The sequence below is a fragment of the Centropristis striata genome, chromosome 15, assembly GCF_030273125.1.
Source record: "Centropristis striata isolate RG_2023a ecotype Rhode Island chromosome 15, C.striata_1.0, whole genome shotgun sequence".
Classification (NCBI taxonomy): Eukaryota; Metazoa; Chordata; class Actinopteri; order Perciformes; family Serranidae; genus Centropristis; species Centropristis striata.
The window spans coordinates 9,828,006-9,842,158 of record NC_081531.1 but is presented as its reverse complement, the minus strand read 5'-3'; the positions used below and the strand labels follow the sequence as shown (position 1 = coordinate 9,842,158).

Sequence of the window (14,153 nt, the reverse complement as noted above, 5' to 3'; positions counted from 1 at the left end):
AAAGCCAAACTGCTGACTCCTTTGACCGCTGGCTTTGAAATGGAGCGTGTTTATTTGACTCAGTTCTGCTATTAATAGCTCCATGCTGTTCACATGCCCCATTGAGAAAAGCACATCACGTGCCGGGCCGTGGGGCTGACATTGGCACAAACCATCGGTGACTTGCACTAACATTTAACAGAGACTAAATTTACCTGACATTGGACAAGGAGCATGAGGTCTAAAGTGTACGCGTGTGTGCTGGTGTTTGAAGGATGATGCTGTGAAAAATGAGGGCATGACTAAGGGATCTGATGCTGATTTTGAATTCAGTTGTCACTTTGAGTGCTTGGTAACCTGCTTTATGGCACATTCATTATGCTGAAATTAGACCTACTTCTTCACTACGCATGCATGAATGCTGATCGAAACCCTTACAGCACCTTTCATAAGGCATTCCTCGAACGCCTTTGTCATATGTGTTGTAAGGGAGGAACACCAGGTGAGTCGTGCCTGCACTACGACGTGGTCCATCATCTTTGCAACCATGCGATGAAGATGTTACAAACCAGGGTTCAGCTGAGGAGTGATACAGAACTTATTGTGTTCATGGATGTCGCAGTGCAGCACGGGATGCAGCGCTCTAGTTGGGGTGGGAAAGTCCCAAGGCTGTGGCAATGGTGGCGATGAGGAGGGCGGAGCTGGCAACGATGACTGCACCTCCCGACCGGAACACCTGCCGACCATTCAGGGGCTGGACCGGCCTGAAGGTCCCCACCATCGGCTTTCCATCTTTGAACTTGAGATCAGAGAACGCCCGCAGCTGGAGGAACAGAATCAAATGTTAGGATTCAGTTTCTGTTTATGTACTTTATGTGCTGTCCTTCAATACAATAGTAGTTGTACTTAATTTGAGTGTTTCTATTTTGTGCTACTTTCGCTCCTCTATAAAAGTACTAAATTTATCTGACAGCTATATTTACAAGTTATATTACAGAATTAAGAAGACACATGAATGCTTATGCAATACCATACATTGTTAACCAGTGGTTCCCCAACTGGTATTGGTATGTTACTGCTTACAAAGGAGCAGTGTCTAGTGAGAGGCCCCTGAGTTGTTGGCAGTTTCACCAAATTCCACCCTTGAAATTCTCCCGTAGGAGAGGCACAAAGAGGTCAAACAATCCAGTATTTTACAAAAAGTTATAGAAAACTAGCAAAAGTTGAAGAAAAGTAACCTGGTTCCATGATCAGAGCGTAAAGATACTACACCCCCTACACTACCAAGTCTCTTTAGCTAACTTGTGTGTAACAGTTGTCAACCAACAGGTAAAGGGAATCTAAAACAGTGGCACATAGCTGGAAGATAACAAACCTCAGGATCGCCTCCTTCTTGCTTTCCATGCTAAATCAAACTATCAAAGATGCAAGAGTGGGCGACTTTGTAGGTCTCATCAGTGACAACAAACATAATCCTAGGTTCAATACTATTGACCAGCTTGAACACTCCTTCAAAACAGACTGTGAAAACCTTTTGTCTCTGTTGACAAACTTGATAACATTCAATCCTATGTAACAATGCTACCGATCTGCTGATCCACCAGTCTACTATTCTGTTCTCTTGTCAGATTTCTCCCCTTGCTCTGCACAATCTTATCGACATTGTATCCTCTAGGGCATCTGTCCCCTTGCCCTTTAGATGTAAGCCCCCTAAAATTCCTTAATTAAAGAGGTCCTGCCCCCCTGGGCTCCAGCCTGCTCTCAATTATTCATCTTTCTCACACCTCCGACTGAGTCCCAGATGGTTTTAAATGGTGATCGCCCAACCTTTTAAAAGACCAAATAACTACAGACCTATTACAAAACTACTGTTCACCTACAGAGTTCATGAAAAAAAGCATTCAAGGTATTTTCAATACATTTGAATCTGGCTTTTGTCATTAACATAGCAAAGAAACAGCACTACTTAGAGGGACTGCACCCACTTGCATATCTTTACAAACCTGTTCAAAGTTCAGAGGGATGGTATTCTCAAATAAAGTCCAAACCACAGACTCAGTGCACCCTGGGGTGGTCAGAGAGCCCTTGTAGCGGTAAAAGCTGGTCAGATTCTGCTCAGGTGGAATTAGTTGAGCCAGTGAGATGGGCGGCAGAGTTGTATTGGCACCTGAAAACAGAAAAGCCACCATTGAAACATTGGCAACAGTGCTGGGCAGTCATGTGTTTGGTGGCTTAAATTGAACTTCAGTACTTACCTGAAGTTTTGATGCTTCGCAGAGCATTGATGATGGGCTCATACTTCCGGTTTGCACTATTGGACCTCTGAGAATGAAAATACACACATGTAAGCACCGTTTCATTCCAACTTGAGGTATTTTCTGTAATAGTAAATGTAGTTTGATTTAAGAAATACAGGATTCAAAATAGTTACCTCGTAGAAAAACCCAAGGACTGCAACTCCCTCTGGGTCTGCTAGTGCTGTTGTCAGATCAATGTAGTTTTGCTTCATGTGTACAATGTGCAGCTGTGGAGACAATAGTATTGATTTTAATAAAACAAAACAAAACAATTTCTCTAAAATACCACATTGAGACACTAAGCTTTTGAGGAACTACATAGCAAAATCCATGCTGTGATTTAGTATTTAAAAAGAAAAGTACAACATTTTGGAGATTTCTGTAGAGATGGGTGAAATCTTCTGTTCAGGAAACTGTTGTGAAACCCTTTTTTTGTCAATATACCAAGGAATGAATGCCCTTGATCTCTAGTTTGTGGTTATAAAGCTGTATGCGGGTGTTATTATCATCGAGGTCACAAAAGGTTTAAAAATTGTTTCTTTATCCTATATGCAAAAAAAGCTGCTCAAAACTGCATGGTATTAGCATAAAGTGGGCGTGTCTGTGAAGGGGAGACCATTTTCAATCAGAGGTCAAGGTTGGTTGGTATCCATGGATGTGTTAGGTCTTCAAGTGTCATAGCTTAGATTCCTAAGATATCAATCGTCAATGTGGCAATAAAACGGAGCCTGCTACAGTCTCTAGAGACCAAAAGTTGGCAGAGGACACCGGCATCCTTAAAGAGTTGAAGTAGTTAAAAACCCCTGCTAAAAACAAATCAATGGGTCACATCATCACACTGGGTGACACCTTCCTTTACGACAATGAACAGTGGGGTTTTTTTTGGGTCTACCCTTCATACACCATCCCACTGCTGTAAGTTTTCACCAGCACGTCAAACCCATGAAAAGAAATATTTTCCAAGAAATTTGAGCAACTACAGTACAGTGTCCAGAAAACTATTGAACCTTTATAGAAAACAACATTTTTGTTACCAATTATGAAAGATTTATGCCTTTAATAGGAATTAATGGGCTTGTGGCTGGGGGCAGCAGACAGGGTGAGGAGGTCGGGAAGTATTGAAAGACTGATGCATTGTTAGTCATGTTTTCTTTAACGTGGGAAAAATATAGAGAAAATATGTATTTTTACGGTCATAGTTCAAATTGTTGATGCATTTTATCCCCTTTATTTCCAGCTATTATATGTGAGCCAACCTTTCTCAAGTTCAGTTAATAACTTGGCTGCATGTCTTGTAAGGTTAAGGTACCTCCATGGGATACTGCTCCCCATCGATGGTGTGTTCGGAGCCGGGCCCTGCGTTGGTGCCCCAGTGCAGATGGAACTGCACAGCCTTGTAGACGGCTGGTAGACCTCCATCTGATAGGGCGGTCACGTGAGGAACTCCAACCTGGACTGCAGCAGACACACACAGAGCATGAAGACTTCACACAGCAGCTTCACAGCAGTCACAGTTATCTAATGTTTCATGTAGAGTATTCTCACCCGAGTGGCCGTTGTTCTTGATTGTGCCTCTGAAGGTCTGCTGGTAGTTTTCGAACTTGAAAGGAGTCAGTCGCTCGTCTTTCAAAGTCTTTTTGGTGACGACGTTTATTGGCGACTGGTAATTTTTTCCACAGTCGCTGTTGGCGTGGTTCCACTTCTCTGGAACTAGAACAAGAAAACCCACATAAGTTAAACAAGTTTGGACTGACTGTGGTTTTATTGTTGTCTTTAGCAGTGAATGTCTTCAGCATTGGGTAGGCACATCGGGTTATGTTTTAGACTGCTATTGGCTGATGAGCTCTTCATCTTCATTTAAAATATAATATTGTAAAAAGTGAGATTTACATGTCTTTTTTTATTATCATAAAGCTGTTTTTTGGTGCTATATAAATACTGGCAAAGTATTACGCTCAGTCAGCGGAGAAATGCACACCTGTATTTAGAAACTGTGCCTTTAAATGAGCCAGGTTACTCCTTGACTACACAATATAAACGAATAAAGTGTTACTACAGTGTCGTTACAGTCATTACACGGCTGCAATGATGGTGCAGAGATGCTGAGACTCAATAAGTCTATCTGCGGATGCACTGTTCTACATGACAAGTTAGGTTTAGGTGTAAAAACTCCTTGGTTTGTTAGGAAAAGATCAAGTAAAAATAAAACAAAATACCACTATGAACCCAAAAATTAGCATAATTTTGATTTATTGTACAGTGCATATATTGGTTTTATGTCATACACGAAGCATTCTTTAATAAAAAGTTATATACAAATAAAGTTATTATTATAAGAAATTATAAGTGTTACTCTTTTGTATTGAAAGAAGCTTACCATTGCACTCAGATGCACAGGTGAACTGGGACTGATAGCACCAATCTGAAACACAGAAAATGAAAAAAAATTAAGTATGAAAAAAAAGCAAATAATTAAATAATATAAAGATCACAACACAGACATTGTATGAGTCAGCCTGCATGGTTAACCACTGGGTGACACTGATAAGCGTACAGCAGGGGAAGAATAGGATGTTTCTTATTCACATATACACTGACATCTGTCCAGATAGATTCTATATGTATTTACAAATGTGACCTTTTATTGGTAGTTTATTTTTCTTCCTTACTGCAAACAGTGAATTGTTCTCCTATTGGTTTAAGTCAGCTGTTATTCCCGGCCATACAAAACCCTCTAATACACAGGAATTGTCTTCCTATTCACAAAAAAGTTGGCATTTGTGCTTTATCTTTCCGTGCTATCAGAATAAACACAGAGCCAATCTATTGCATCAGCGAGGTCCCATTCTCACATGTTTGTCTGGGGGTTTATTAATATTTCACAATTGGTTTGCATGTTTCCACCCCATACTCGGAGACAAATATCTGCAGCTATCTCACAAATCAAATATTTATGAATAACACACATGCCATTGAAAAAAACGGGGAGGGTCTCCCACTCTGTTATTCGACTTATGCGAGGACTTCTCCCGGAGTTTGTGAAGGAAGTCAGTGTTTGGTTTCTTTGCCATGTTGGTAAGCTGTTTCCTCCTGCTCTGGCACGATAATGGGGACTGAAAATAAACTTAGCGGGGGGCAAACATTTGGTGGGGGGATGCTGCAGGATTTGCATGTGTGAACACTGCAGAGGGAGGAAATCTTACAAGTCAGAATTTTCTAATTACTCTTTGACTACCGCCTGTGTGCTGAGGAGGGTATTAAAAGATTATGATTCATTTCACTTCGGCCTGCTTCATGGTCTGACAGCTAAAGTCAGCATTCAGCTTCCTACACCCATTACATCTGATAACTGTGACAATAAAGCCTGTAAATCATCAGTCAAGATGGTTCCCATAAAAAAAATTAGGTGGCTGACTGGACAAAATTGCTGACATAAAAGAAATTATTCAAGTTTCATATTCAAGCACAAATTCTTAAATAAGTCCATAAGTATTTCCATTTTATTTGTTTTCCATATACTTCCATTCCACAACATTTCAGAGATCAATATTGTGCTTTGATACTTTAAGAACACTTGAATAAATAAACCTTTTTTTTTTAAATATTACTTTTATTTTCAGGGATTTTTGACACAGACTGTGAGGACTTTGAATTTAATTTTATGCAGCAAGTTTGTAAGCATAGAAAAGGTATTATTTCAGCTCATACTGGGTAAATTGTGAGGGAGAAAAGAGAAATAGTCAAATGTTCTGATGTTCTAAATTTGTGTTTTTTCAGTGGTGTTAGAAGTACTCAGATATGTTTTACTTAAGTAAATACTACATGGTGAAATATCCAAAACTTTTCTTAAGTAAAAATAATTGCATTAAAATACACTTCAAGTACCAAAAGTAAAACTAATTATTATATAAAGTGGCCCTTTTCAGAATAAAATATATGATATTTTTGAATCATAATTAGTGATGCATCACTTAATATTGCAGCTGTTAAAGGTGGAGCTCATTTTAATTACTTATTTTTCTGCTGGGGGAGTTAATTATAGTAATAGTTTAACAAGACATCATAATCTATTAGTTGATATGCAGTATTTTTTTCGAAATTTGCAAAATAACTAATGCATCAATAACTGTGAGCACAATATTTGCCTTCACAATGTGATGGAGTACAGTACTTAACACAGTTACAATCGCAGTCTGGTGTTGTTGCTTCAGTTAAGTGAATACTTCCTTCATCACTGTAAGCAATATATCTATTTTTATGGCTCGTAGACGCTTGTTTTAATCTCAGCCAATCAGATTTCTGTCCGCACAATTCTTGACCAATCGGCGCTGACTCGGCTTTGATCTTTCGTGCGGCGCAGCAGCGAGTGAACAATATGAGTTTCAATGGTTTGAGCGCTCTGCCAGGAGCCCTGCACCCTGAGGAAACTGTCACGGAGAAAACAAAAGGCAGCAAAAGGAAAACAAATATCAACCACGACGGCCTGCACGTCGTCCACGGTGCACGTAATGTGAATAATGCTTTTCATGCCATTGTGTCGTGTGAGCCAGACATAAACTGAGCGCTGCAGACGCTGCGGCTCACACACGAACATGCTTCAAAGAGAGGAAGGGATGGAGCCCTGACAATGCCTGTACCCCTTCTTGTACTGAGGACCCCGAAAAACACTGCTCTCATTTTATTTATTTATTTATCTATTTATTTATTTCCAATGCAAAATCTAAAAAATAGTTTCAATGGTTTCCCCTTTTTCACCAAACATTCATTACAGCATCAATGAGCGCGCTGAATACCCAAAATGTACCACTTATCTCAAATCATTCATTCATTCATTCATTCATTCATTCACTCATTCTCCTTATCTGCTTATCCGCACTCGGGTTGCGGGGGGCTGGAGCCGATCCCAGACGACATTGATGGAGAGGTGGGCTACACCCCGGACAGGTCCCCAGACTATCACAGGGCTGACACATAGAGACGGACAACCATTCACGCTCTCATTCACTCCTACGGACAATTTAGAGTCACCAATTAAACCTAAGTGCATGTTTTAGACTGTGGGAGGAAGCCGGAGTACCCGGTGGGAACCCACGCTGACACGGTGAGAACATACAAACTACACAGAAAAGCTGCAAGCCGGAGTCGAACCGGCGACCCTCTTTATCTCAAATAATACCACCTAGAATTACGAAACAGACACTATAAAGATTGCATTTATATTAAAGGGAAGCTACTAAATATCAGTCAATTATTTGAATTTTCTAGAGCTTTTTTAGAAGCTGATTGTATTTGTCTGCTGAAGAGCTTCACGGCATTTCAGGATTGATTAAAAATCCTGGTTTAGTCGCATTTAAATGACAGACAGAAATGTGTATTTGGATTTCTTAAGAAAAACTCATCGGCGGCGCGATTGTATCATTTTCTTCCAAACGTGCGCACGTGTTCGCCAATCAGTCGCCCCGACCAAAAGACTTCGTCACTTCAGTCAGCAGTCAGTCATTAGTCAATGCTAATTTACTCTGTTAGACTCTTGGTGCCAAAGCTGAAAAATTAACACCTCACAGTCCCCCGCTGCGCGTTTGGAGACATTGGCTGCGTCTCTCTGCTGCAACGAGTACGCAAACGTCTGCTATTGGCTCAGCGCGGATCTGAGCAGGTGCACGAGAGAGAGAGAGAGAGAGAGAGAGAGAGCGAAAGCGACAGAGAGAGAGAGAGAGAGAGAGAGAGAGAGAGAGAGAGAGAGAGAGAGAGAGAGAGAGAGAGAGAGAGAGAGAGGTGTCCGGAGCACACAGGCACTGAGGGAATCTCTTTGGCTCAGCTGATCCAGGATCAGTGTCCTTGAACAGGCAGCGCAGTGGTGAGATGGCAGGTTGCAGATGAGCGTGTCGGACATACGGAGGAATGCTACATCAGTGTGATGGACAGAGTAGGTGTGTGTGTGTGTGTGTGTGTGTGTGTGTGTCTGGAGAGCGTCACGTTAAATGTTTTGTGGTTTTGGCGCGGAGGGAGCCTCTCCATCAGAGGAGCCGTGGCTCTGTGGTGATTCTATTATTTTTTTCTTTTAAAAATCTAATTTTGGATACCTTTTTTTTTCTTCTTCTTTAAAAAAAAAAAAAAAAAATCTCTGGATTCCGCAATAAAGCAACTTTCTAACAGAAAAAAAAGTAAAGGCACGGTTGGAAAAAATGGTAACTTGATCGTGCTGGTGTCATTGATAAGCTCTCTCATATTTATTGCTCACTGTTGCTAGAAATAGAAATAGCTAATAGACTGATTCAAATATTAATAATCGATCAGTTGCATGCTTTGATGTGAAATGCGCAGATTTTGTTCACAAAAAATAAAATAAAATTAAATTAAAAGACAGGAATCACACAAAAAAAAATCTGCTAATATTTGAGGATAATTATTCACTTAATGGACCATTTCTTGACATTTTCTATATATTTAAGATATATACAGTGATAAGAGAAATGTAAATAAAAGCTCCAGCTGTTTCCAGCTGTGACTGAATTGAGACTCACCTCCTGATCCTGAGCAGAGTGTCCAAAACGAGACGAGGAGAGCGGGAACGATGAGCTGCTGCATGTTGACTGGAGCGAGAGAAGCAACACAATGACTGTTTTTTCCAATGTGATCGCATTCTTGCAGGGGGTCTTATACTTATCTATCACCAGAGCCCGACAGGAAAGAAAGAGTGGCCCCTCCCCCTTCGGGCATCGCCTCTAATAAAGCTCTCCAGTGATAAGAGCTCCGGTGAGGGGCCCCGTCAATGGGCTCCTGGGGCGCAGGAGCCATATCTAATGCAATCATTAGAATCACTTCCTGCTGATCTGAATGTATCTGCAGGAGTTAATCATCAATCTGCTCCACAGGTAAGTGAAGGTGGCCCTCACAGGATTAACTGCCAACAAAGAGACCAATATTATTATTAGTGTGAATGAACCTCTTCAACTCTGCCCCCCCTCTTCCTTTACATTAAGTCAAAATATCTTATTACACTGAATAAATGTCTTATTTCAATACATTTAACAAGCTGCAATCTCGTTCCATTGGCAGATTTCTTTTCTTTTCTTTATTAGAAGACAAAAACACATTATATTGATTTTATGGCATTTTTTCTCCAGTGTACCATATCAGCTTGTCTCAGGTCTTTATTGAAGCTATATGATGTTTGAAATGGCTTAAAAAGAATCCGTTACAATTAAATGTCAGGTTGTCAAAATTTCCCTTAGTAGAACAAAAATATTAGTGACAAAATTAACTTAAAGCACAAAAAAAGAAAACGATGTATTATGAGATAAATGCCACATGCAGTGGTGGAATGTAACTAAGTACATTTACTCAAATACTGAGCTTAAGTACAATTTTGAGGTAATTGTGAAACTTAATCAATTTATGGTACTTCATTTTGGAGGCAAATATTGAATTCTTTAACAATAATAATAAAAAATACAAAAATAGTATTCTAAAAAGGGCTCTTCATAATGAAACATACAGTTTTGAAGGCTGTACTTGTACTTGTAACTTGACAACTGGCCATATTATTATTTAACTTGCTCATTATCATTTATGTTTTAATATGTACTTGGTGTGATAGAGGCTAATAATAAGTAATCTATAATAATGCATCATATTTTATAAAGTGATCATGTGTTTTAATATGAAAAGTAACAAGAGTTATAAGACAAATGTAGTACAGTACAAAACATTTTTTCCTCTGAGATGTAGTGTAGTATAAGAATAAAGTAACATAACATAGAAGTACTCCAGCAAAGTACAAGTACCTCAAAATTGTAGTGTACAAAAGTACATTAAATAAAATAATTGAGTAATTGTAATTAGTATTCACTACTGCTCTTTATACATACATGTCTCGACAAATATTTAGTATCTTATAAGAAAATTTGGGATCTACATTCAAATTCAAAATGAAATTGTGTTGAGTGTAATGACTACAGGCAGGTCAGCGACAGTTAATGAGTTAAAGGGACAGTTCACCCCAAAATAAAATAAAAAACATATTTTTTCTTTTACTTTTGTGGTGAACTGTCCCTTTAAACACAGTGATTGAGTGATAAACCAAGACAGGGAGATGCTCTCTCTCACTCACACACACACTCACACACACACACACACACACACACACACACACCTAAAAGAGAATATCAGGTGAAATCTTTAAAAAGGTTTATTTTCCGGCCCAGTTCACCCTGTCCAGAAAAGCTGTCCCGTCAGTGCAAAGCTTTGCAAAAAATCTCAACATCTCTCATCAACTTTTCCCCAAAAAAGTTAAAGCTGTCACCTTTATTTTCATTCACCGAGTGGAAACCTAGAATACCCTCAGCCTGAATTATTGATCATGCTGAGTGAGTACAGTGAGGGACACCGGCACAAGTTTCTCCCAAAATACATGAATTAGCTTGCGTGGCTCTTCTTCAAGACTTCCACCAGTTATGGGAAACAGTTGATGCTGTGTACGTGAGTGTGTGTGTGTGTGTGTGCGTGTGTGTGTGCGTGCGTGTGTGTTTAGTAATAAACATGTAAAGCATAGCAATGTCACAATTTCACATTAATCCCCGTGTATTACCCTTATTCACAGAAAAGGGAATGATTATTAATCAGAATGAGGAAGTTCCCGCCTTTACCAGAAAGGAATGAAGAAATCATACATTTATGCATCATAAACGGTCTTGATTTGGTTGCTGAAAGTGTCATTTCTCTTGCAGTGCAACCACAGAGTGATCATGTGTTTTAATATGAAAAGTAACAAGAGTTGGTGACACTTGATAGAAAAGCTCCATCTGGTGGACAAATGAAGAGAAAGCACTGGTGTTTTTTCCATGAATGTGGTTTCTCAGTGCTGGAAGAAGCTTTCAGATCATTTAACTTCAACTTTAACAATTCAAACAGCATGTATCGCATTAACTGGACTAAGTGGACTCTACTTTAATTACTTTATATACTTTTCATTTTAATTTAATGTCATTTAATTTACTAATATATATATATTTTTTTTTCATTGATGTCCATACTACTACTACTACTACTACTACTACTACTATATGCAGCGACTTATTTAACCTATTTAACATGCTAAAATATATTTTCTCCAATGTGCAATATCTGTCAAATGCAAAGTACTTTCAAGAAAACAAACACAAAAAATATATACATTATAATAAATGCCAAATAGCAAAAATGTATGTATAGAATGTATGTGTATGTCTTATTTTTATTTTATTATTATTTATTCTGTCTTCTGTATATATGTGTCTGTATCTTGAGCTGCTGTGACAACTACATTTCCCCACTGAGGGACAAATAAAGTCATATCTTATCTTAAAAAGCTTGTTTAAATCGTATTTGACCTATACTGGGCAGGATAATAAGTACAATATTTTTGTTTTGACATGTAGTTGAGTAAAAACTTAAAGTAGCATATAAAGGAAACTTTAATAAAGCTGCTAATGCTTCAGAATTGATTTATTTTCTTACAGTTTTTTGTGTGCTTCAATTTTTCTACCTCAAGTTTCTGAAAACGAATAAAATGATGATCTGTAGGTTCAAATATAAATGAAGCCACGTCTGATAAATCATCTGTAACCAAAGTTATGAGGTATTTGGATAGTGGGGTATGTTTTCATAAATCTATCTCTGTACTTCATCACACTGGTTTTAAGTGAAAGTAAAGCCAGGAATTTAAGCTTAAATACCTTACAGAAGTATAATGCATTCACTTAATAAAAAGATTTCCCTGCTTTTCTTAATTAATGAACTAATATCGCTCAATTCCAGGATATGTTTCATGGGGGGAAAGATCTGCTCTTATTTTTCTGAATTAATGAGACAATTATCAGAAACACAGTGGAGTATGTTTCCTCCAGTGAATACATTACACTTCTGTTAATTTACATTACATTAATAATATGTTAATAATTTGAGAATGTGTATAGCCACATTAATAAAATCAACAGCTTCCTTTTATACATTTTGATTTCACCTTTCCGTCACTGTGGTGATGGTTAACAGTGTGTTAGATATTCTTAATCATGCATCACTTAATTGATTTAAAAGAAAACAGAAATGAACTCCAGGTGCAGTAAACATTTTTAATCTCTTACCCAGATGCGGAATGATCACTTGATCATAGTAGTTTATTAGCATAGATAGAGCCTCTTAAACGCTCTACAGTCATGGAAAAAAATTATTCTTGATAATGATTTTGGTTATTAACAAAACAACAAAACCATGAAGATGTCTAGATATCAGCTCTTAAATTAAACTCTTATCAGTTATTTTTGTTGTTATCATTATATTTGTCCAAACAAACCTTTAGCTTTACCAGGCATTTAAATGAAAAAGAAACTGAAGAAAACAATGGTGGTCTAATCATTTTTTGCATGACTGTATACGTGCAGGTGTTGCAAATACTCTGGCACACGACCAGGAATTGGAGAGATGCAACCAATGTAAGAGTTTACTTAGGAGGAAGTCAGTTTCATTATTGAGAAAAATGTTTAAAGTTTAAACGTTTAAAGTTTTTTCTTCTGCACCAGTATTGATATGAGGGATGGTGATCAAGAACCCGTTCCAAAAGAGGAAATTGATCTAAAAATAATCAACTTACCAAGTATGTTTTATGACGCAAGGATGTGTTTCTGCAGAACAAAAGTGTCAAAATCATATTTCTACAGAGCTGGAGGCTTGCAAAAGCAAAAGGTCAAAAGAGCCTGGCCTCATTTTATAAAGTGCTCTGATCTTCTGTTTAGCTCTTCAGTTTTTGTGCTCAAACCTTTCTGGAACAAACTCACAGAAACCTGCAGGTCTGCTGCAACTCTCAACTCTTTTAATTCAATCTGAATCTGAAGACTTTTGTGTTTGCCTAAAAAAAATAAATTAATAATTTTAAAAAATATATCTCATCCACTCTCTTTCAATTCTAAAATTGTATAATTGAATGTACTATTATATTCTTTCTTAGATATTTTATCTGTTTGTTTTTAGTCCTATTTTATATTTGAATGTCATTTTATATACAATCATGGGAAAAATTATTAGACCCTTGTTTTCTTCAATTTCTTGTTCATTTTAATGCCTGGTGAAACTAAAGGTACATTTGTTTGGACAAATATAATGATAACATTATACTGAAGTAATATAATAACAACAATTATTATTATTATTATTATTATTATTATTAATAATAATAATGATAATAATAATAACAACAACGACAATAATAATTCATATGATGATTTTGGTTATTATCAAGAAAACCATGGGAAATGTCTAGATATCAGCTCTTAAATCAAACTCTTATGAGCTATTTTTGTTGTTATCATTATATTTGTCCAAACAAATGTGCCTTTAGTTGTACCAGGCATTAAACCATGGTGGTTGAAGCTCCCCCGTCATCAGGCTGCCTTGGTCAGGGATTGAACTGACGGTAAATGTAAGTCTTATGCTATTGTTGCAATAAACAGGAACAACAAACATGAGTTGTCTGACTAAAATGAACATGTGGTATCAGGGAGTGTCAGCAGTTTGTATGATGTGTTATATGATATGTTGTTTCACATTCAATGGAACTGAAATATTAATGTTGGTGATATCTTTGTACAAACAAGTCTTTGGGTGTTGCAGCGCTGTGTGAGCAGCTGAGTAGACAAGAAAAACACAGAAATTTGAAGTTGATCAGATTAAGAGCCTGAAAATGGCCAAAATGGCCAAAAAAGGGCCAAAATTGCATTCAAGTCAAGATGGGCGACTTCCTGTTGGGTTTAGGGTATGGGTCCACTTGTTTGGACAAAAATAATGATAACAAAAATATCTCATAAGAGTTTAATTTAAGTGTTGATATCTAGACATTTTCCA

The 14,153-nt window shown here is 37.8% G+C and overlaps 1 protein-coding gene across 1 annotated transcript; it reads right to left on the bottom strand.

Moving 5' to 3' along the window:
• Window positions 1-216: 216 nt before the first annotated feature.
• Window positions 217-8,911, bottom strand: ca4a (carbonic anhydrase IV a). The gene is made up of 8 exons (XM_059351646.1): window positions 8,801-8,911; window positions 4,654-4,698; window positions 3,822-3,986; window positions 3,586-3,731; window positions 2,411-2,503; window positions 2,235-2,301; window positions 1,983-2,146; window positions 217-802 (listed from the first exon to the last, which is right to left on the bottom strand). Exons 1-8 carry the CDS (start codon window positions 8,862-8,864, stop codon window positions 623-625), a joined length of 924 nt encoding a protein of 307 aa, XP_059207629.1. The 5' UTR covers window positions 8,865-8,911; the 3' UTR covers window positions 217-622.
• Between the last annotated feature and the right edge of the window lie 5,242 nt (window positions 8,912-14,153).